The sequence below is a fragment of the Momordica charantia genome (genome assembly GCF_013281855.1).
Source record: "Momordica charantia cultivar OHB3-1 chromosome 1 unlocalized genomic scaffold, Mcharantia_2.0 BLBB01000001.1, whole genome shotgun sequence".
NCBI lineage: Eukaryota > Viridiplantae > Streptophyta > Magnoliopsida > Cucurbitales > Cucurbitaceae > Momordica > Momordica charantia.
In genome coordinates this window covers 15,702,079-15,723,547 of record NW_028275157.1, presented here as the reverse complement: position 1 = coordinate 15,723,547, position 21,469 = coordinate 15,702,079, and the positions used below count along the sequence as shown (strand labels likewise).

General features: G+C 34.0%; 2 protein-coding genes, 1 long non-coding RNA gene and 1 other non-coding gene across 18 annotated transcripts; 1 reads left to right on the top strand and 3 right to left on the bottom strand.

The window, feature by feature from the left end:
• The first annotated feature begins 1,699 nt into the window (after positions 1 to 1,699).
• LOC148213337 (aquaporin TIP1-1-like) lies at positions 1,700 to 2,895 on the top strand. Its single transcript, XM_088124755.1, has 2 exons — positions 1,700 to 2,160; positions 2,267 to 2,895. The coding sequence occupies exons 1-2, from the start codon at positions 1,780 to 1,782 to the stop codon at positions 2,636 to 2,638; spliced, it is 753 nt and encodes a 250-aa protein (XP_087980881.1). The 5' UTR covers positions 1,700 to 1,779; the 3' UTR covers positions 2,639 to 2,895.
• On the bottom strand, positions 2,688 to 17,392 carry LOC111013578 (putative alpha-mannosidase At5g13980). Of its 14 annotated transcripts, none has more exons than XM_088124777.1 (14): positions 17,093 to 17,392; positions 16,763 to 16,876; positions 16,521 to 16,590; positions 15,952 to 16,040; positions 15,647 to 15,815; positions 15,368 to 15,486; positions 15,119 to 15,203; positions 14,932 to 15,003; positions 13,817 to 14,571; positions 13,624 to 13,709; positions 11,226 to 11,316; positions 10,672 to 10,742; positions 8,429 to 8,536; positions 2,688 to 7,045 (listed from the first exon to the last, which is right to left on the bottom strand). In XM_088124777.1, the coding sequence occupies exons 5-8, from the start codon at positions 15,803 to 15,805 to the stop codon at positions 14,965 to 14,967; spliced, it is 402 nt and encodes a 133-aa protein (XP_087980903.1). In that variant the 5' UTR covers positions 15,806 to 15,815; positions 15,952 to 16,040; positions 16,521 to 16,590; positions 16,763 to 16,876; positions 17,093 to 17,392; the 3' UTR covers positions 2,688 to 7,045; positions 8,429 to 8,536; positions 10,672 to 10,742; positions 11,226 to 11,316; positions 13,624 to 13,709; positions 13,817 to 14,571; positions 14,932 to 14,964. The 14 variants fall into 14 exon arrangements, 9 of the variants coding, with proteins under 9 accessions (XP_087980903.1, XP_087980885.1, XP_087980894.1 ...); XM_088124759.1 differs by lacking the exon at positions 15,952 to 16,040 and having other exon boundaries at positions 13,817 to 13,930; positions 14,008 to 14,571; positions 17,093 to 17,389; XM_088124768.1 differs by lacking the exon at positions 15,952 to 16,040 and having other exon boundaries at positions 13,817 to 14,274; positions 14,493 to 14,571; positions 17,093 to 17,389.
• A 1,342-nt stretch (positions 17,393 to 18,734) lies between these two features.
• On the bottom strand, positions 18,735 to 18,805 carry TRNAG-GCC (transfer RNA glycine (anticodon GCC)). Its single transcript has one exon. It is a non-coding gene; the product is annotated as a tRNA-Gly (tRNA).
• On the bottom strand, positions 18,806 to 21,396 carry LOC148213336 (uncharacterized). 2 transcript variants are annotated; one of them, XR_015788256.1, is made up of 2 exons: positions 20,673 to 21,396; positions 18,806 to 19,966 (listed from the first exon to the last, which is right to left on the bottom strand). It is a non-coding gene; the product is annotated as an uncharacterized LOC148213336 (long non-coding RNA). The 2 variants fall into 2 exon arrangements; XR_015788257.1 differs by having other exon boundaries at positions 21,061 to 21,396.
• Positions 21,397 to 21,469: the final 73 nt, after the last annotated feature.

Below are 21,469 nucleotides of genomic sequence, written 5' to 3'. Positions count from 1 at the left end.
CCTAGCTAAAATTTTTGAAAATTTTAAATACATCTTTTCATTTTTGTTTTTTTTTTTTTTTAATTTTGTTTCAAAACAATCTATATCACACTGCCTCTATTAGTAGGAATCACATGGCTAAGTCTAAAATTGAAAATCACATCTTGGAATGCAAAAAATTTATCATTTTGAAAATGTGTTCATGAATTTAAGAATATTTGTAAAAGATAAATAAAAAATGAACGAGCTTATTCCAAAAAATATATATATAAAATAATAATAAAGCAACATTGTAACCTCTCTTAAAGAACCATAGATTTGTATCCTCGCCCATACTTTATTTTTACTAGAAAAAAAAACAATTAATTTATCAAGAAAATAATAAACAAATAAAAAAAATGATGAATTGGTGTTTGGTATTATTAAATTTCATCTCACCTGGTTTTAAATTATCCAAAGATTCCATTAAGATAACCATCTACAGATCATCAACATAATCCAACAATGATAATAATAATGATAATCTAAATTAATTATTTAAACAATTTTAATGTAGACTTTCTGTTGCTTCATTGGACAATGATGGTACGATAACACCATGATAGTGGTGATTTAACCTTATACCTAAACCTCCTCTTATTTTATATAAACTTATACTTAAATCAAATTACTTTTAATTTGTATTCTATATTAAGTCGAATTATTCATCTATTACATCTTGATAATGAAATAACAGATATGATAATTTTTTTCACAAGAAAATGGATATATCGAATTATTCATCTATTGCATCTTGATAATGAAATAACAGATATGATAATTTTTTTCACAAGAAAATGGATATATAGGAAGACATGCTTTATTTACTCTTTTGATCGGTCTTGATTATAAAATAATTTTTTTCCCTAAATTGGATAGAAATCAATAGAGATAAATAAAGAATACCAAATCAACCAAAATAGAATAAAAAGATAGAATTTTTAAATCTCAGAGAAGGTTAGTGGAAATAAATGGATTCGTTTGAAAAATTATTTCAATTAATGTTACGATGCATATTAAAAATTCCATAGATGGAAATCAAAGAATATAGGAGAAAAAAAACTTTTACATAGTAATTATTGAAATATGTGTAAGTATCTAAATTTTTATTAGAAAAGAAATTAAACCCTTCCAAAACAAGCATAGAGTTTCTTAAGATTAAATTTTCGAGATTTTGAGGATCATCAATTAAGGATAAAAAAACAATTTCTTGGGGGATTAATTGTTTAAGAACATGGTGGTTTATATGAGAGAAGGGAGAAAAAAAAAGAAAAAAGAAACAAATTGGAAGTGAAGGAAAGTGGAGAAATTACAATAATTGAACATGGGGTTAGTGGATTCGATGTCTCCAGAGAACAAGCGAAAGCGGACGAAATCCACATCATTTCCACGTTACGTGTCCCTATCAAACGTGGACACGTGTCGGCGGGAGAACAGTATAGCGCCGAATTGCTTCGCTGGATCTCCTGCAATTTGGACGGTCTCCGGATAAAATTTCCAACCAACAAATATTTCCCCTTATATTTCACAGCCTGGCCATGCCCACCAATCACGTTCAAGTATTCATTTTCCCATTTTTTAAATTTCTTTTTTTTAATTTAATTTCCCGAATTCGAACCGGCTACCTGCTATAGCCGGTTGTGCGTGCCCCCGAAGGTTCCATTATATATGATGCGGAGAACTGGAGTAGCGAAAGAAGCCTTGCACAGAGTGTGGAAATAGACTTGGAAAAATAAAATTTTGATCTCAGAATTTTGAGAAATGCCGATCCGTAACATTGCCATCGGAAGGCCGGAGGAGGCGACCCACCCGGACGCCTTGAAGGCCGGTTTGGCCGAGTTTATTTCCACCTTGATTTTCGTATTCGCCGGCCAAGGTTCCGGCATAGCCTTCAGCAAGCTCACGGCCGGCGGCGCCGCCACTCCGGCCGGCCTCATCTCCGCCTCCATCGCCCACGCCTTCGCCCTCTTCGTCGCCGTCTCCGTCGGCGCCAACATCTCCGGTGGCCACGTCAACCCCGCCGTCACCTTCGGCGCCTTCGTCGGCGGCAACATCACCCTCCTACGTGGCCTCGTCTACTGGGTCGCCCAGCTCCTCGGATCCGTCGTCGCTTGCTTGCTCCTCGAGTTCGTTACCGGCATGGTAAGAGAGGGAGTTAGTTAGTTATTTCCGTTAACAAGATCACGCATTTTGTATATATATATTATGTTAACGGTTTTTTGTTGGGTTGCGTTCCTGTGTTTCGCAGCCCACCGGAAGCTTCGCCCTTTCGGCTGGAGTTGGTGAAGTAAACGCCTTGGTTTTCGAGATCGTGATGACGTTCGGATTGGTGTACACGGTGTACGCGACCGCAGTGGATCCCAAGAAGGGCAGTTTGGGAACAATTGCACCCATCGCGATCGGTTTCATCGTGGGAGCTAATATTCTGGCCGGCGGAGCGTTCACCGGAGCGTCGATGAACCCGGCGGTGGCATTTGGGCCGTCGGTGGTGAGCTGGTCGTGGGACAGCCACTGGGTCTACTGGGCCGGGCCTCTGATCGGAGGTGGGCTTGCTGGGCTCATCTACGAGTTCATTTTCATCTCCCACTCCCACGAGCAGCTGCCCACCACCGATTACTAAGCAACCACCACCCACGGCGGCGGCTTTGTGTCTTTGTTTTGTTTTGTTCTTTTTTCTTTCTATTTTCCGACGGATTTACTCGTGTCTTATTTGTGACCGTTGATCTTTTCACCATTTGATCACCACCGACGTTGTCATCATCGTGTGCCCTGGCCCAACGATGATTTCATTGAAGATGAAAATCAGGGCCAGGTTGTAATTTATGTTATTCTGCTCCTGTCTGCTCGTGAATTTTCAGTTCATTTTCTTATTGTCCATTTCGATAATTCTCCAAAATTAAGATTTCTTTGCTATTTCCCCTTTCTGAATTATGCTGTAGGCCCCATTAACCGGTTGATAATAATTTCAGCTCTTTTGTTTTTTTTTCTTTTCCAAATAAATGGTTAAAAAAGCACATTTATGTATTTAATTTATGAACTTTAGTCGGTAAGAATTTAGATCTAAACTTGAAAATTCATTTATTTTTCTTAAATTTTTGAAAAGTTAGATCTAAACTTTAGTATAGGTAGCTAGTATAGTTAGCTAAATTAGAAAATTCAAGCCAACAAATAAAGTTCACAAAACTAGTAAATCGGACTTTAAACTTTTTAATTAAAATGGAAAGACATTAATTAAAAACTTATTAACAATAAAGTCAAGTTGTCTTGGATTAATCCCAATCCCTTCCCAATTTGTAGCCATTGTTATTGTCGAATTAAATAAATAAAGAACACTAATTAAAAAGATTTGTACTAAATAAATAAATAACTCTAATGAAATTTTGCTAATATATTTTTTTAAATTATATCTTTGGATCTTGTTTGTGTCAAATTTATCTTTGGACGCATTTGAAAGTTCTATTTTTTAAACAAGCATTCCAATTTTGTTTTAATACTATAATTTTATTAATATTAATTATCTTTGTTGTTAGTGGCTTTGTTAACGTACCATAAAATACTATAGTTTTTTTTCCTTTTTTTTTTAAAATTTAAAAAAACTTCAAGACATTGAATAGAGCTTCTTGTCCAATACAAACAACCCAACGAACAAAAAATTAGTTGGTTCAAAGTAATCTATATTATTTTTAATCTTTCCACTATCAATTATCTTGAAAATAAATAAAAAAGCTTTTTTTTAATAAAGAAAAAAAACCTTGATTGACTTAAGTTAACCTGTTATAAAAGTGTGCAATAATGGGGCTACGGGTAACCTAATTTATTATATTATAAAAAGGTAGATAAATAAAGAGGATGAACAATTTAAAATATAAGAAATATTTTATAGCTGAAAGGGGAAAAACTTTTAAATCACGAATTGTCCAAAAAAGACAATAACGAGCACGTGAATTAACAGTAATTCATAAATCAAACTTTTCATCGTAATAATTACAATAATTTAAAGATTAAATAATTCTTTTTTGCAGCTATCTTCCCTTCCTTTTCGAGGGAATCCAACGATGACATTTGGTAGTTCTTGAAGGACATAAATGATTAGTAATTTAGTACAAACATTTAAATATTTACCATCTAAGATTGAAAAAAGTTGTTTTTTCTAAATTAATAATTTTAATATCTATACTTAATTTAGCAAATTAAATTACTCCCCGAGTTTTAATTTCATTCCACTGACCATCAATTGTTTTTTACCACAAGTGATGGGAGAGATAATCTATTAAGAATATATTAAAAATCGTTACAATTATTATTAACTTAGAACTTTCAAATTATATTGGAGTAAGATTGATGTATTTTTTTGGTACAATAAATTAATATATCAGACAACGTTCTTATTAGCCGTATACTCAAACTCATACATTAATAATGATTTACGTGTTAAAATTTAATTAATATCTAAACTCACAAAAAGCATTAAGAATATATTAAATTTACAAAAAGAGAATTAAGAATATAATAAAAACATTAAATTTACCACGACTAATAGTAGAGAGGAAAGAAATATATTTATAAAACAACCATTTTGTCGAAAATAAAAATAAAAGAAAAGGGCTCAGAAATAAAAATAGTAAAATAGGAGTCAAATTGTATTTTTTTGCCTGGTGGACCATTAATTTAGATTAAAATTTCAGAATTGCCATTAAATTCGACTGTCAACACTCGACATCTATTATTGGCAACAGTTATTTAATTCATTATTTCTGTGACTTTCATGAAGCTTCAAATTTTGAGATAACCTAACATATTTTTTTTCTCGTTTATTAGTTGATTTTTTACATCTACCTCATTATTTTAGGTTCACCAATCTTGGCTTGTATCCTATTTTAGTTCATCAATCTTAATCCGATTCTATTTTTTTTTTACATTTACTTCATTATTTTAGATTCACCCGGATCCTATTTTAGTTTACAAATTTTATTCCAGTCCTATACTTTTGAGATTGGAGGCTCGTTGGAGCTTTTGAGCTCTAATATTTACATAAATATAAATTGATTTTATCTCAAAATCAATATTACTTCATTATTTATGTGGCTTCTTTAGTCTTTCAATTTTGAGATAATCTAACCTACCTTTCTTCTTCCTCGTTTATCGGATTCTATTTTTTGGACAGGATGGTCGTTTTGAATTTTTGGCTGTAATACCATATTAATATTTATGAGATTCATCTTAAAATTAATTGGCAAGGAAGGAAGTAGCTCAAGTCCAACGTGGAATCCTTAACAAAATTCGGGCAGAAATGGATGATATTGAAAAATCAAACTTTTACTAACACTTTTTAATAAACCCTTTGAAGAAATTTCAAGATAACCTACCAAGTGATTGAACTTATTCAATAACCTCAACAAATTTCACTATAGCCTCACATTTCAAAAAGTTTTTGAAACCTGAGGGAGGACAAAAAGTTTCATATTATAGCAAGAGGACTATCAACAAACCAACTCGATCTGTATTTTAGAATAGACACTCAACACACCCCTTAAAATTAAAGAATGAAGATTTGTAAAGACTGTGAAGATTTGTAAAGACTGAAGATTTGTCTAACGAACTCAACTAATGGTCTAAAATGATCATTAGTGAGCATAGACAAGGTTTTAAATGTCGACGTCGATGGAAATATCGAAGTCTCAATTTCATGGAAATATCAAATGGAAATATGAGTAAAATTCCAATGTTGATAGATATTTATGGAAAAATTATAAAAATAAAAAGTTCGTAAAAACTATTTAAATTAACAAATAAGTATTTCATAATTTCACCAAAGCGGTAATTGACATATATATCTCAAATCAAGAAGTTGTGAGTTTGATCCCCCATCCCACATGTTGTACTAAAAAAAAGTATTTCATAATTTTTAAATAAGTTAAAAATTATTGATATTAATACATAGAGATGTCGATGGAAATGTCGATGAGCATCGGACGGATGCTGCTGGAGGGTGGTTCAAAAAACATTAAAAGAAAAGCAATTATTTTTTGAGTGGTTGAATAATTGTTCTGTGAGTCGTTAGAAGGGAGTTGAAGGACGATGAATTGGAATTTGGAAAAATTCTGTAAATCTTAAGCAAAACATAAAGTGTAATGGAAGGGCAGCAGATAAGTGGAATTGGAATTTAGAAAAAGGAGAATTTTCTGTTAAATGTTTTGGGAAACTCAAAGTGGAAGTCCCTCTATTCCAAAACTTCTAAGGCCCTTTTGATAAGGTTCTTAATTCTAGTTTCTGTTTCTTCATTAAAATAAAGAAAAATAAATTAGTTAGAATGAGAAACAAGAAACAAAGTTAATTGTAAAATACTAAATTTCTTAAAAAATTTGAAAATAAGAAACGGAACCGAAATATTACCAAACTGGCCCTAAAGGTTCAAGGAAGGTGGATGATTTTTTATGGGCAATGTTTCCAGGGAGTTGAAATACAGCTGAAACAATTCGAAAGTCTGATGTCGGTTACAGTAGGTATATTCGGGCATCGGTTCTTTGAAATTTCAGCTTGTATTGGGTGTTTAATTTGTACAGCAACAAGTAATTTGATTTATCTCTGGAGAATTTTTATGTTCAAAAGTATCTTGGTGTATTATTTACAAGAAAGTTTGTAATTATTCTTAATATGAAATTAATGCTGCTTGTTCTTTCTTTCTCATGCAATCTGGTTTAAGCAATAGGAAGCTGTTGGGTCTTTTGGATGATTAGTTATGGAAGTTCCATTTTTCCCCTAAATCTGAGGAATGCACCAAGCTAAATATCTAAAGCTGAGGATAACCAGATGGAATCTACAATATAAGCTTAAAACTACAGTAATAGTTATTTAGACCAATAAATAATTATCATGATTTGGCTACTCAGATTTTATTACAAAGTATTCAATATAATCTGTAAACCAGTAATTGAAAAAAACTGTTGCACTATTTATCACAACCATATATGGATAGAAGCAATTACCTGTTTTTCAATGTAACTTGAGCTTGGAAGACACCCCAATGCTGCAGTAAAAACTAATAAGAATTAGCATTTAAGTGAGAAGCAATCAATTGTAGTTAATTCTAGGCTTCTACAGTCTGTTGCATTTGACAATATTTATATTATTTGTTACTCATGTTTTCGAAACATTCTCAAAATTGTTTAGATGTTTTGGAACAACAAAAAACACTTCTTTGTGTCTTTTCCCATTTTCAATTTGTTCGAACATAAATGAAAATCTTGTTTCATCAATTTTGAATCAGAGGTGTTGAAAGCCATGAAAATTCTATTTTCTTTTATTAAAAAGGAGCCAGTAGAGATGGACCTGCTATTTCAGTTGTAAAACAAAGTTACTCTAATACATGAAAACTTAATTAATGTGATCCATAGAATAAAAAAAATAAAAAATAGATATACTTTAATAATAATATTAAATATGATGATCCATTTGAACTCTTGCTCAATTGAACTTTGAACTCTTGCTCAATTGCTCAACTTAGTTCTTTCATGTTTATTTTTATCTTATATATTTCAGTTAAAATTTTAATATGACACTTTATTTAGTAAATTTTTTGAAATAAATAAATATATATTAAAAGATTTTTATTGGAAATAAAATTTGTATTAAAATTTTGTTAATAGAAACCAAAATGGTAACTAAAGTACAAAAACTAAAATTGATATTTAAAAAATACAGGGGTAAAAAATGAATAAAAATTGAAAATACAAAAGACCAAAATACTATTTAATTCTCATTTTATCTATAGAAAATACCTGTAGAATATACTTGAAAATGTTAATGTTAAAATAAAGCAGTTCAAGGATTAATGCGTGACGTAAAACATTTAATCAAATATCAACTATAAAAAAACAACAGTAATAATAAAAAGTTGGGGGAATGGGGGCTTCCATATTTCAAGTTTCAGTAATAGTTTTTTTTTTTTAATAAATGCATTCATATCTTTTGTTATATAAAAGCATGTACAAGTTGTACACATTTAATCTATTTCTAGTCAAGATAAACCTCTAACAATTCAAAACCACTCGTAAAAGCGAGCATAGTTCAACAATGATTAGTATATATCTCTAACCAAAAGGTTGTGAACTCGATGTTACACTCTCACATGTTGTACTTAAAAAAAAAAAGTTCAAAACCACTTTTAGCACAGTAAAAAGTAGCATGTATATGAATGGTCCAAATTAGTTTCGATTCTTGAAGAAAAAGAGAAACAGATCATCGTACACTGTAACAACGCTAGTAAAAAGCATTAGCTTAAAACCATTCGAATTAATAGGAAAATACTGCAAGTAACAAATAGCTAAGAATTCAATTTTACCAACTTGTTATGAAACCTTAACCGAACAAAAAGAAAAAAGAAAAGAAGACTAAACTCAACCACACAAACCTGAGAGAGAGCTCTAATTTAGCTCAGTCCAATTTAAACATTCAACTCTATTTGACTTTGTATGCTTAGCTGAAAAAGTTCCAAGTTGATTGTGATTCTGCTTTGAACCTTTAAACATGTCAAATAAACCATTAAAATTTCTTAATTTAGAGAAAATAAAGGGCTAAAGCAGTCAAATATCTTAGGCCAATAAGTTTGGTGACTAACTTTAGCATAAAAACTTAGACAGGTGCTACCATCAACTATTTCATTAAATAAAAATGTTTTTATCAAAAGTAGGCACAAATTAAAACCTATTTTCTTTTCTATTCTAGGAAAAAAGATCTGATTATTGCACCAACACATATAAATAAGTAGCGTAAAAAGAACACACATTTATATGAGTAGTTTGAGCGAATGTTAAAATTGCACTTGAGAAAATAGGTCAAGTTGCTCAACAAGCCTAATGAGTACCCCTTTCTAAAGGACAAAAGTCTGCTTCCACAAGAGATGACAATATGGCAAAAAAAAAAAAAAAAACAAAAAAAAAATGCTAAGGAACTAGTTGATAAGGCATTGCAGCTTATTTGCGATAAATAAAAAGCTTTAAAATCAGTACACCTCATGAGTATTTTGAATGAATATTAGAATTGAACTCGAAAAAGGATTCAAGTTCCCCTTCTAAGTGCTGCTATACTTGCCAAACTTTGCTTAATCAACGATGTTAGTTTCACACAAAAAATGGCCACTACTCTGCAACTTATTTACCATAAATAGGTAGCTTAAAAGAGTACACATCCATACGAGTTGTTTGAGTGAATGCTAAGAATTATACTCGAGAGAAGGACTCATGCTAAACTAGCTTAATGGTTCCTTCTACAAGATGCTATACTGGCCAAACTTTGCGAAACCAAACAATGTTAAGTTTGGCACAAAAAAGAACCAGTAAGGAAGTAATTACTGGTATTAGTTGAAACTACTTTGCAACTTATTTACCATAACTAGGTTCCCTAAAAGAGTACACATCCATATGAATTGTTTGAGTGAACGTTAGAATTATACTCGAGAGGAGGGTTCAAGATGCTAAACTAGCCTAATGATTTCTTCTAAGAGATACTATTTTTGGCCAAAGTTATAAAAAATGGCTAAGAAATAGTCGAAATAACTTTGCAGCTTATTTATCATAAATGGGTAGCTTAAATAAAGTACACATTCATATGAGTAGTTTGAGTGAGTGTTACAATTGTACTTAACAAAGAGTTCAAGTTAAGTTTAATTGGGTTCCCTCTCAGAGATGCTAGAGATGCTATACTGACCACAATTGGCTTAACTAAACATGTACTTTGGCACGAGGCTAACGAGAAAGTATTTATTGTAACTAGGTAGCTTAAAAATAATAGTACATTTTCATTTGAGTAGTTCGAGTGAATGTTATAATTGTCCTCGCGAATCTCAGTCAAGCTTCTTAACAAGCCTAATGGATGGTCTCAAAGGGAAGGTATACTAACAAAAATTTGCTCAAGCAACCGACATCAACATGGAAAAAAAAAAAGAAGCTTAACAAGGAAGTAATTGTTGGGACAAGTTGATATAGCATTGCAGTTTATTTTACATAAATTGGTAGCTTAAAAAGAGTACACATTTGTAGTTTGGGCAAATACTAGAATTGTACTCAAGAAAATTGTTTAAAGTTGCCCAAACAGCTTAATGGGTTCCCTCTAAGAGATGTTATCCTACCAAAATTTGATCGGGATATTTAAAAGGTATGGAGGCTTCAAACTAGAGAATATGAAAAGAAAGTTAAATTATTCTCATCCATTTAAGAGGAAAGTAAGAATCCCAAGGTTAATGCTGTGAAGTTTGTCCTTTGAAAAATTTAGTTGGGAGTGCTGTAATGTTTCGCTTTGGATAAATTTTGTGAAACAACAAAATGACAATTAAATTTTTATGTAGGATTATTAGAGGCATTGATCTTAATTATTTTTAGATTTATTGTTTATCAACCAGAAGTTGATTGTTTGCTTGTAGGAAGCTCTATGTATCATGTAATGCCAGCATAAAAAATATCACAAGAACCTGCCTAGTGCAATTGGAAAATTGGACATGCTTCCCACTAAAACACAATCATCGCAGGCTACTTATCACTCTAAATGATACATCAATCTAAATTCAACGTCAGATCTTAGAGTGACGTATGAACTTCAATAGATATAAGCAATCATGTATTTTAAGAAACACCTTTAACTGAGTCCAAGGGAACTTACTCATTATATCTCGAATATTGGTCTCCGAAAGCTCTTTGATCATATCAATTATCAATAGTTTCAGAGTCATCCTAAAAGGTAGTTGCACAAGTGCAAAAAAATGTTAAGAAGTCTACTGGAAAATATATATATATATATATATTGTTATGTTGCAAATCTCCCAATGTAACAAACATAACCATTTAAAATACGTTTCAAGGTCTACCATGCAAGATTAAAATAAGATGGTAATGAATGCTGATAGAGTTGGGAAAGGAAGAAAGCAATGAAAATAAACGAGGGAGGAAAAACAAAAGATGAACAAATAAGGATTTTTATCTTCATTGGCATCACGCTGATTATGAAATAGGGCTGAGGAGAAGGGTGCTGTCGGGTTTTGGATGATTAGTTAAGTAAGAATTTTGTATTGGTGACTTGTAGCTCATCAATGAGAGGTTTGTTTCTCTTTAAAAATTATTAGAAAATAAAAAAGATTAGTAGCCTCCAATATTTTAAATTGCTTTTAAAAGGCTTTTGAAATTTCTAGCTTTATTTGAATGGGAAACAAAAGATACCTTAGAACCAGTCTCCCGTTGAAGCACAAAGCTTCTCACGACCTGATAAGGCCTTCCCTCCAACTTGCAGCAAGACCAAGTGGTGAAAACCCTGAGAGTAGAAGGTTGGGACTCTCCTCAATCATAGATTCATACATAGTGAATTACTATACTTCAGCTTCAACGAGAACTTGAAATCAAGTGTTACTGAATTCAACAGTGTGTAGAATGAAATGAAAATGAATATCTTGAAACTGAAAATGAAAAATTAAAAATCCTTAGTATTTCATTGGGGTCCAGAGGACTGCTTATGATGTTTTATAACCAGGTCAAGTTCAGAAAACTAGTAATAAGAAGTATGGGAAGCATTGAAAGCAGCTTAATCTCCCTCGACGTTTTCATCACTGAAGTAACTCCACCCCCTCACACCCCAACCCCTCCCGATGGGGTAAAATGAAAAAAAAAAACTTGAATAATAGCTACCATGATTGGAGGAGAGGAACAACAAAGCTCGATTCCCACGTCAATGCTGATACACGTTCTGATAAAAGCTACATAACCAAAAAAAATGAAGATTGGAGATTGGCAGAAACCCTATCCAGAATTAAAAAGCAATAGGAACAGAGATGAATCCCACGAACCATCTTAAAGAAAATAAAGAGTTGCCCACCCGCCTGGTCGGTTTTCCTCCTGTTCTGCGTTCACGTAAGATTCAACATTTGAGTTCTTAGAAGCACCCATTCTCCTCTATTTCATTTGCCTATGGATTCGGATAATAAGATTAAAATTCTCAGCGATAAGCTTGGACTTTCACTTTCTTATCGATAATAATGGAATCAGAAAGAGAGAGAGTCGATGAAATCAGAAATAGTTCTTTGGTTATTTAGTTAGGAAGGTGAAATCAGAATAAGGCATTTTTCTTATCAACTCAAAGAAGCGCCAGAGAGGTTACTCACTGCTTGCCGTTTCAACAGGAGAGTCAAGGTAAACCAATACAAGAGAATTGTGTCGCTCCACCGTCGGTGGAGAGGATTCGCATTGAACTTAAATCTAATATCCATTGTCTTCATGCGGAAATGAACCTTCGCTTTTTTACCACGGATATTCTGAGTTTTTCTGTCGTAAGTTCGGGCGGAGTCATGAGTCATGAATCTCCGCCGCCTATTTCCCCATGGCCCCTGCCTAATTTCTCCATACAGAGTTTTCATCTACCTCTTTCTTCAGCTTCCCTTCTCTCCAAGAAACCACTACAACACCAATTTAATCCAAATTTCAGAAAATCTAGAGAAAAATTAAAGATCAAACTCCACAAGAACAGAGAACGCCGATATCAACTTTACCTGAAGAACGCAGCGGCGTTGGACGAAAGCTACATTGAAGAGAGAGCGTCGAGGTAGGGATCAAGATATTTCTACATCGTCAGTGCATTTGCCGAAAATCCCCCACTGATCCATCATTCTTCGACTGAAATTAGAAATAGTTTGAACAACTAGGGTTAGATATGACGATCAGAGAACAACTAGGGTTTTCAATTATCAATTCGAAGAGGCAGCAGGGAGGTCGTCTCTGCTTCTGGTAAAGCAGTTTGGCGACGAATAGGTTTCAGATTTCATTGTTTACGACGAATTTTCATGGTGGAAGAAGAAGGTCAAAGAGAGAGCATCAAATTCGAGGCAGATATTGAGAAATTTGTAAGGTTGCTGAAAATCCCTCAACTACTCCATCGACGTTGGGTTTGTAACAGCCATCTCCCGCCAAATCGCTTCATTCATCCCCATCGCTGTTTGATTAAATGACGATGGTTTTGGTTTGTTCCACCTCTATATATATAGGCTATGGCGGGGTCGCGTACGCGCTCTTTACGCGTAGGGCTATGGTGGCACGCGCTTTTTACGCGGAGTAATGGGCCGAAGGGATGGGCCAAGCTACTGATTAAATGTGTTTTATTTTCTAAAGAGTAAAAATCGAAAGCAAGCTTATAAATATTTAATTATTTAAAAAATAAAAATTAAAAGGAAAAAGTCCTCAATTTTTACCCCAGCAATTTCCTTTCTAAAAATTGATCCAAAAAATCAAGAGGAACTAAAGCCATTCACGATTACTAATATACAAAATATTGTGTAAGGAGTAACGGAATATACTTGAGGTTTATTAAAAAAAAAAAAGAAGCACAAATATTTGCATGTCATCTGAACTCTGAAGGGAACAGAAAAAAGTATAGTCAATCAAGCTTATTATAATAAATTCACTGAAGCAAAACTTACACCAGAATGAAGTTCCTGATGAAAACAAGAAAGAAAGCAACAAGTTGAATTTTAGATAGAAACGCTTATGAAGATGGGTGTTTGAAGTTAGCGATGCAGCAAAGAATAATCTAATAATATTATAACTTATCCTTTTCCCTTCCTCCAATATTCACCTGTTCAGCGACGCTGGGAAAAGGGGAGAAATAACCTACTGCCCCTCTCCTAATGGGTCGATTCTATAATATAATTTTCCTTGAATCTGCAAAGCATAAAGCATAATGTAAAATGTAAAGGCTAAAAGTAATGCACCATAGCAAATCAGAGTGGACAAAACAAAGACAAGATCAACAAAAGAAGAAGAGATACCTAGTGATCTGGGAAAAAAGAACCATTATATTATTATTGATGCAAAATCCTGCTGAGGTATGGAAGACGAGCTCAGAGGTCGGCTGGCGGTACTTAGAACGATTTTTTGGGTACCTGCAAGGAGGTAAGCCACTCCGACACTCAAGTCAGTATTTAAGCCGAGCTCAATAGGTCAGACAGGTTTTTCATACCTGGGCCATGGGTGAGTGGTGTATTTATAGCGGTAGATGGAGTAGATGTAAGTCCCATCAGTGTATTTCACTGCTCGGGCAGGGGCCTGTCGAGCGACTGTCTATCCTTGGCAGTTACCGGTCCATCCCCTGTCTTGGAGGATGAGGCTTGACGGTTTCCTTGTCCATCAAAGATGTCGGAGCAAACTTGTCAGGTCGACTCTTCTGGTCTCGTTTCATCCAGGTCGGCCGTGCGTGGTTAACCCACAACAGTTAGTTATGAGTTACCTGATTAATTTAATTAAGTGGTTAGTTTCAAGTTAATTTAATTTATTAATTTGTTTATCAACATTTTAGAATTAATTAGTTACGTCAACTTTTCTATAGCCTCGAGTGTTGGGAGGTTTCTCCCTTGCTGGCCATGAATGAACTTGGCTAAACCCAAAATCCGATATATTAGTGGGAAGGGTGGGAGAGGGAAATAAAGGACACAGTCATCTTGCTACCATTATATTAAAAAAAAACAGTCTCATTTAAACCGTCTGGCCCTCTGCAACACCTCTAGAATCATCTAGTAGTAGCCTCCTACATAGTAAAGAGAATGAGTATTTGTAAATATGAACCTATCACATGTATGAGTGCATGCTTATTAATTGAGATTTAACAAATATTGCATTATTCAATGACGTGTACTGAAGGAGAACAGAATTTTAGAAAAAAATGTCAAATATTCATTCAACCATAATTATTACTTCTAATCAAAATATCTACAATAATCGTAAAAGTTATGTGTACACATGATAATAACTAGTTCTCCAAAATAAGGAAGGAATAAGTGAGAAGGTACGAAAGAAGATGATTTTTCATAGTGAAAAAAAGGGCAAGATTACAAAATATGCATATAAAGGTTAATCCAAATAAACATAGTACACTTTTATTGGTTACCTGAGATACTGCTGCAGCAATAAAGTCATTCACTCAATCTTGAACATTGTAATCAAACAAGTTACTATCATCCTTCATATCAGAGATGAAATTAGTGTCACAATCATTAACAGTTATAATAAAAATATAATTTTTTACCAAAGATGAAAATTAAGTTTAGGGGGAATAAAAAAATAAAAGAGATTACTTGAACTATTGGGGAAGCATCATTAACTTCAAAGTGGAAACAAAGATTGAGGTTCATAGTTCTCAGGGAAAGCACCAGAAAAAATCTGCGACATTCAAAAAGGGTAATCACAAAGATGAAGCAACCAGAAATTCTTCAAATAGATTTTAAAGAAAACAAACAATTAAAAGACCACGTAATGACCAGTTAGAGACTAGAGTCCAAAGTAGCATTTGCTTATTCCTATGATGGCTGCTAACATAAGTTCACCTGAGCAGATGAACCAAGGCTTTTACAACCCTGACCGACAACTTCAAGATCTTTTCAATTTTACGCTCGGCTCTATCTTGGTAATCTATCCAACCGAAGAAAAGGGAGTCAAATCCAACCTACAGTGACAACAATTTAATTATCAATAGTTTGTAGAGAGAATTACCTCCACGTAAAAGCTCTCCTTCGGAATGTGACTCTAAATAGACTGTGATTTAAATTTTCTGTGTTGCCTCAAAAAGGATTTCTTGATATAATAAAATGCAGCTAACAAGCTACCAATAGGTAAGCCTGCACGGCAGAATGGCCAAAGGGATCATCAATTTGCCAACTAACTATAGGAGTGACACCAAATTCTTCCTTTATAAATCTATGCCCAAGAGTTGTTTGATCAATCATGTCGATGTAGTGTGTTGCTGCCTCATCATGCATACACATGCCCCCATTTCTGCATAGGGAAGATTAAGATTAAGAATTCAAAATGGATGATAATATTGAAAATTTTCATTGAAACGTAGTAGAACATATCAACGATAAGCTCATGAGCTTCAAACACGGACATGAAAAGTAATAATGATTTTTACATGAATTCTAATTGAGCCGAGCTAACTAGTTTCTTGACTACATCCTAAACAATCTCACTCTGATCTGCCCACCATCTCTGGAAAAATGTCTGTATTAACAAAAGAAGTGAAAGTGTAATGATTAGCAAGCAGAAGATGGAAAATATGTTTTTTGAAAATGCCCTGGAGAAGAAGTTTGATTTTATCAAGTATTATAAAAAATCATCCAATTAACTGCCACTTTGCAAGTCTTGATAATAGCGGCCATCTATTTGACTTGTGACATAAGATATGATTAAAGAGGGTCCTTTTATCATGATTTTTGAAAACTTTACAAGTCGTCGGCTAGGGAAGAAATAAAAGACAAACAAGGTTTCTGTCCATAAAACATTGAAATACATCCTAGTAGTCAAGGAAGAGACAAGCGACAAGGAAAAAATTCCACCGCAGAATGGGAGCTAGGAAAAAATGTCTAGAGATTATCCATTATCTTTTGTTGCTTTTCCAATGGCATGGATTATTTTCTCAGAACCCAAAAATTATTATATTACTGATACTCATTTTCAAAACTAGAATGAAGAACAACATACCTGCTCGACATATATAAATTTCAGATTCTTGTCGGCCAGTAGTGCTGAAACCATAGAAATCCAGCATATTCTGCATGCAAGATTAAGTAACGCGAAAACAACTGTTTCATAAGAATAGCAGCGAATATAGGTGAACGAAGACTATCATCGACTGACTTATTCAGAATAAGAACACTCTCAACGACAATGTAGTCGGACTTTTTGAAGAGAACTTCGGAAATGGAAATGCGCAGAAAAATTACCCGAAAGAATTTGAATTCTTGGTTGGGCAATGCTGAATGTAGCGCCGATTGAAGATAAGTTGCAGTGAATGTGAGAGTGCAAAGCCCTAATCGTGAATGGGGAGCATGAAAACCCTAAGCAGAAGCAAATTTGATGAGGGTGAAGATTGGGAGGAGTTTATTTGGTTCGGAAACGAAGAATACCCATGAATACAGATGAACAAAGACTATCGTTGACTGATTCAGTCTACATTGAGTAAAAGAGAACACTCCCGATGACAATGTAGTCAGACTTATTGAATAGAAATTCGGAAACAGAAATGCAAAGAAAATTGAAGGCAGAAAAATTACCAGAAGGGATTTGAATCCTTGGTAGGGCAAATGTGTGTTTCGAAGATAAGTTGCAGCGAAGACTCATCCATTTGTGAAGGTGAGAGTGGGAAACCCTAATCGAGATTCGAGAATGGGGAGCACAAAATGAATTGGAAACCCTAAGCAGGAAGAAGAAACAGATGGATGAGGATGAACAGAGAAGATAGGGAGAGAGCAGGAGCAGCGAGTAGCGAGCGAAACTCCATTTCAACTTAATGCTTTGAGTTGCCCAAGCATGTTGATTTTTACCTCTATTGTCCACTTCTACTAATTTACCTATTTAACTTAATGCTACCTCCAATTATATTCCTCTTATCGATATACAACTTTTGGAAATTTTAATTATGCAAAACAATCCTTAATTCCAGCAAGAGTTGCAAAAATGCTAACTCAAAGCATTGGTCTAGGTTACGTCAGGGGAAAACTTAATACTCAAACTAATACTTGAGGAAGGTGAATGACCTTTTATGGGCAATACTTCAAAGGAGCTTAAATAACAGCTGAAGAAGTGCCCAACTGGAGACCAAGTCAAAATGTGTGCCACCTTTATTTAAAAGCCACTTAAGACTCCAACCATTATTTTTACAATGTCAGTACGTAGGAATTTTGGGGAGCAGTTCTCCAAAATTTCAGCTTGTCTTAGGTGTTTAACAATAGTGCAACAAGTCATTTGAGTTCTCTCTGAGACATTCTTGTCTTGGGTTTAAGAATTGTACAAAGATAGCTTGGGGTCGGGGGCTTATGGGTTGAAAGAAATGCCAGAATTTTTAAGACAGCGTTTAAGTACTAGATCCTTACCATATGGATATTTGGTCGAAAAGGAAAAAAAATAAAAATAAAAAATAAGAACAATCAAAGTTCTAAAGATTCAGGAAATAAACCCAAAAAGAGAGAGAAAGCAAATAACCGGTCCACAATTTCTAAACTAATTTTCTCTTCAACACCCATAAATGAACTCTTGAATTCATCATTGAAGGTTTGTTGCAATAATCTATCACAAAATTATAAACATGCAGCAAGGAGATGCAAATGACTGCACAACAGATATTGCAAGTATTTTGAGTTCAATGAGCAAATATAAGATAGATATACATACCTCTAAGAGAATACCCATTCCCACATCCATTAGATTTATTTTCAGCAACTTGACTAATTCCACTAGGAACTGACCATTGAGCAGTTAATATCTGAAATAAAATGAAAAAAATAAAATAGAGCAATTGAATGTTACATCATAGGTCACTTACAGATTTCTGCTTTCTGCTCAGTGCTCATGGCTGCAAGGAGAGCTCCAAAATTTGCCACGAATGAATATGGCTAATGGAGAGCAACAATGGTTTGTAGGTGATATGTACAATTAGGTGAAATGTGCAATTAGAGAAGTCTTAGTTGATAACCAATCTAGCAACCACAAAGCTAGTATAAGAAAGTAAATTGCACACCAAAAGGCAACAATATTGAAGAAAGATCTAATACCAGGTTTGTCACATCAGTTGATGATACTCAAGAGGGTGGTCCTGCCATTCTTTGTACTTGGTGGGTTATACATGTTTGGGAAGTCATATCAGCAAACATTTATTCAACAAACTTATAAAAACATAAACCCATCATCCTGATCCTAGGCGGATAGCGGGAATCGAACCCGCATCTTCTCCTTGGCAAGGAGAAATTTTACCATTCAACCATATCCGCATTTATTTTTTGTTTTTGATCCACAATTACATCATTGCAAAGCTAACCTATTGTACTAGGCTATTATATTCCCCCATACAAGCATAAGTTTTGCCAATTTTGATTCAAAGTCATATCAACTCATCCTCCTTTTCCCTGATTACTCTTTTTTCTTCAAATTTTATTTCCCATGTACGTTGCTCAATTTATGAACATCTTTTACAATAAAGTAGAGCCCATGAAACCTGGAACATCATGCAGAAAGTTAGTCAATTATAGCTCTATCTACTATATAGGTTACCCTCTTCTCAATCTCAAATGGACCTTTCCCAGCTTCTGCATGCAACTACAATATTTAAAAAAAATCCCAATCAATTAATTTTTTTAATAAAAAAGCAAATCAAAGTCTTGGTCAACTAAAAAAGAAAGCTAACTTGATTTTGGAGAGATTGAGAAGAGGGTAATTACTTGATGTGGTAATAATGTGTTTTGTTAGATGGGATTTTAACTAATTGAAATAGGTTGTAGATACATGCCTAGAGAACATTATTAGCACATCAAATAATCTATATGTAACTTACACGTTATATCTCCGTGGAATAGTGCTCCATTAGCTTAGTAGATCATGTGTACCCCAATACACATCATAAGATCAATAGTCTACATATTATATAGGTTATGGGTCTGCAATCAAAGATTCTGTCCCCTTCAAAGATTGAAAGTTCTCATTTTCATGTTTTTCACAGCTCATATATAAGTGAATATAAAAAGAAAGTAGGCTGGGAAAATGCTACAGAACCAAATATTAGTTCACATGCTAGTATTTATACATCTGAAAAGATTACACGATATCATCCTCGTCTACTTTACTAGATATGCACAATGCAATTAAAAATTAAAAACTCCATCATCCACCCATATATGCATGAAGTTGTTAATCCAGAGAAGTAATTGGCATGTGTTCTACTTGAATAAATGTGGAACTTGACTTTAAAAATACCAAAAGCTTAAATTCTAACAATATTTCTTACTTCTGATGTTTTTCTTTCATACCTGTTCCACAGTAATATTCAGGGAGTTCCGGGAAGCAACTACTTCATGAAGAATAGGAGAGGCAGCATCATATATGATGATGTAGAACAATAGGGTGCTGAATCAAATGGCACCCAATCTTTCCCATCTCTACAAAAGTCCAATTTAAATAGAGAAATGGAAATTGGCAAATTGCTATATTTTAAAAATTAATTTGAGGCCATTGAGAATAGTATATCCCTACCTTAACATTTGAATTACCACAAAAAAAGCACATCAAAAGTGTTGGAATATTCATTAGACTTTCTTGTTTTTATTTCTTTAATTGTTGTTTATTATGGGTCTTCTATTCCTTTTTGTAGTAGGCTTATTATAGTGGGTCTTTCTCCTATATAAGAAGACCTAAATTGCACTATTGAAGGTATCGGAATATTTTTATTCTCTTAAATTTAACAAAAAGCCTTTTCCATGGGCACAAAGCTTTCCTATTTCCATCTTCCAACTTTTTCCTTAGAAACTATACCAACTCTGTATTAATAATGTTGAATATCTCCACACCCTTTTTTTTTCTCTTCTACCATCTCAAGATGCCTAACTCTTTACACTTAGTGTTGAAACTATTTCAAGCCCACCATTACCCCCGTCCCACTTCCTTTGATCATAATTCATTTTTCCCTACCTTTCTATTTTCCAATAGTAAATTCCATCTCAGTTTTTGCTTCCCCCATTAACTTTCAGTCCAAATAAATGCCATCCAACCCACCCTATGCCGCCTCCACTCCCTTGAGACCTCTCTCAATTTATCACCCAAAAGTTATGCAATACTAGGCAAATAATTATTAAGATCTCTTTTTACCTCTTCTCCCTCAAGAAATTTAACATCCACCTTTCAAACCTACTTCTTTTGATAAGTCCCAGAAGACTCGCTTCACTCATCCAACCAATAAACTTAAAGAGCTGTTCCACCCGCTTGGTCTAGGTTTTCCTCTCGTTGTTCGTTCCGGTGAGATCCACCCATCCAAATTCTTAGTCGCACCGCAACCCATAAGCTTTCATCTGGTTCAATGAACTGCTTCCTCCAGAAAACTTCTATTACAGGAATGAGGTTCGACAAAGAGCTACTATCGTCAATCAATGGACTATGGAAGCAACAGAACAGCTAGGGTTTTTTTCCCTTAAATAAGAAACCATAACAACTAGGGTTTTTCTAGATCATTAACGACCCATTTGACGAACATTTGTACCTGTCGGAGGGCATCCACTGCCAAATTGCTTCGTTAACCCATCGCTGTTTGATCGTTACAATGGCAATGATTTTTCCCGCTTATATATATATAGGCTATGGCGGGCGTAAAATCTACGCGTACGGGCTCTTTACGCGGAGTGCTATGGCGCACGTGATTTGCACGCGCTTCTTACGCGGTATTGGGCCGAGCTTAAGAAATTAAGCAATAATGGGCCGAGATTAAAAATTACGCGAGAATGGACCGAGCTACTAATTAAATGTATAATACATTTACATAAACATTTATAATAGACTTTTGGATGAATGTAGGTATTTAATAAAATTATCTCAAATTTTATATCAAATACATTAACTATAAGATGAAATGGATATCAAAAGTTTTAATTGAAACAAAGTTAATTCTAATT

Excerpts from the sequence above, each read along its gene's own strand:
- LOC148213337 (XM_088124755.1), top strand. The coding sequence starts at position 1,780 with ATGCCGATCCGTAACATTGCCATCGGAAGGCCGGAGGAGGCGACCCAC. Across the intron at positions 2,161-2,266 it reads TCGAGTTCGTTACCGGCATG|CCCACCGGAAGCTTCGCCCT; the intron begins GTAAGAGAGGGA and ends TGTGTTTCGCAG.
- LOC111013578 (XM_088124773.1), bottom strand. Across the intron at positions 15,487-15,646 it reads CCGTGCAGGCTTACCTATTG|GTTGGATTTGACTCCCTTTT; the intron begins GTAGCTTGTTAG and ends TTGTCACTGTAG. Across the intron at positions 15,004-15,118 it reads ATGCTTCCCCAATAGTTCAA|GATGATAGTAACTTGTTTGA; the intron begins GTAATCTCTTTT and ends TCTGATATGAAG.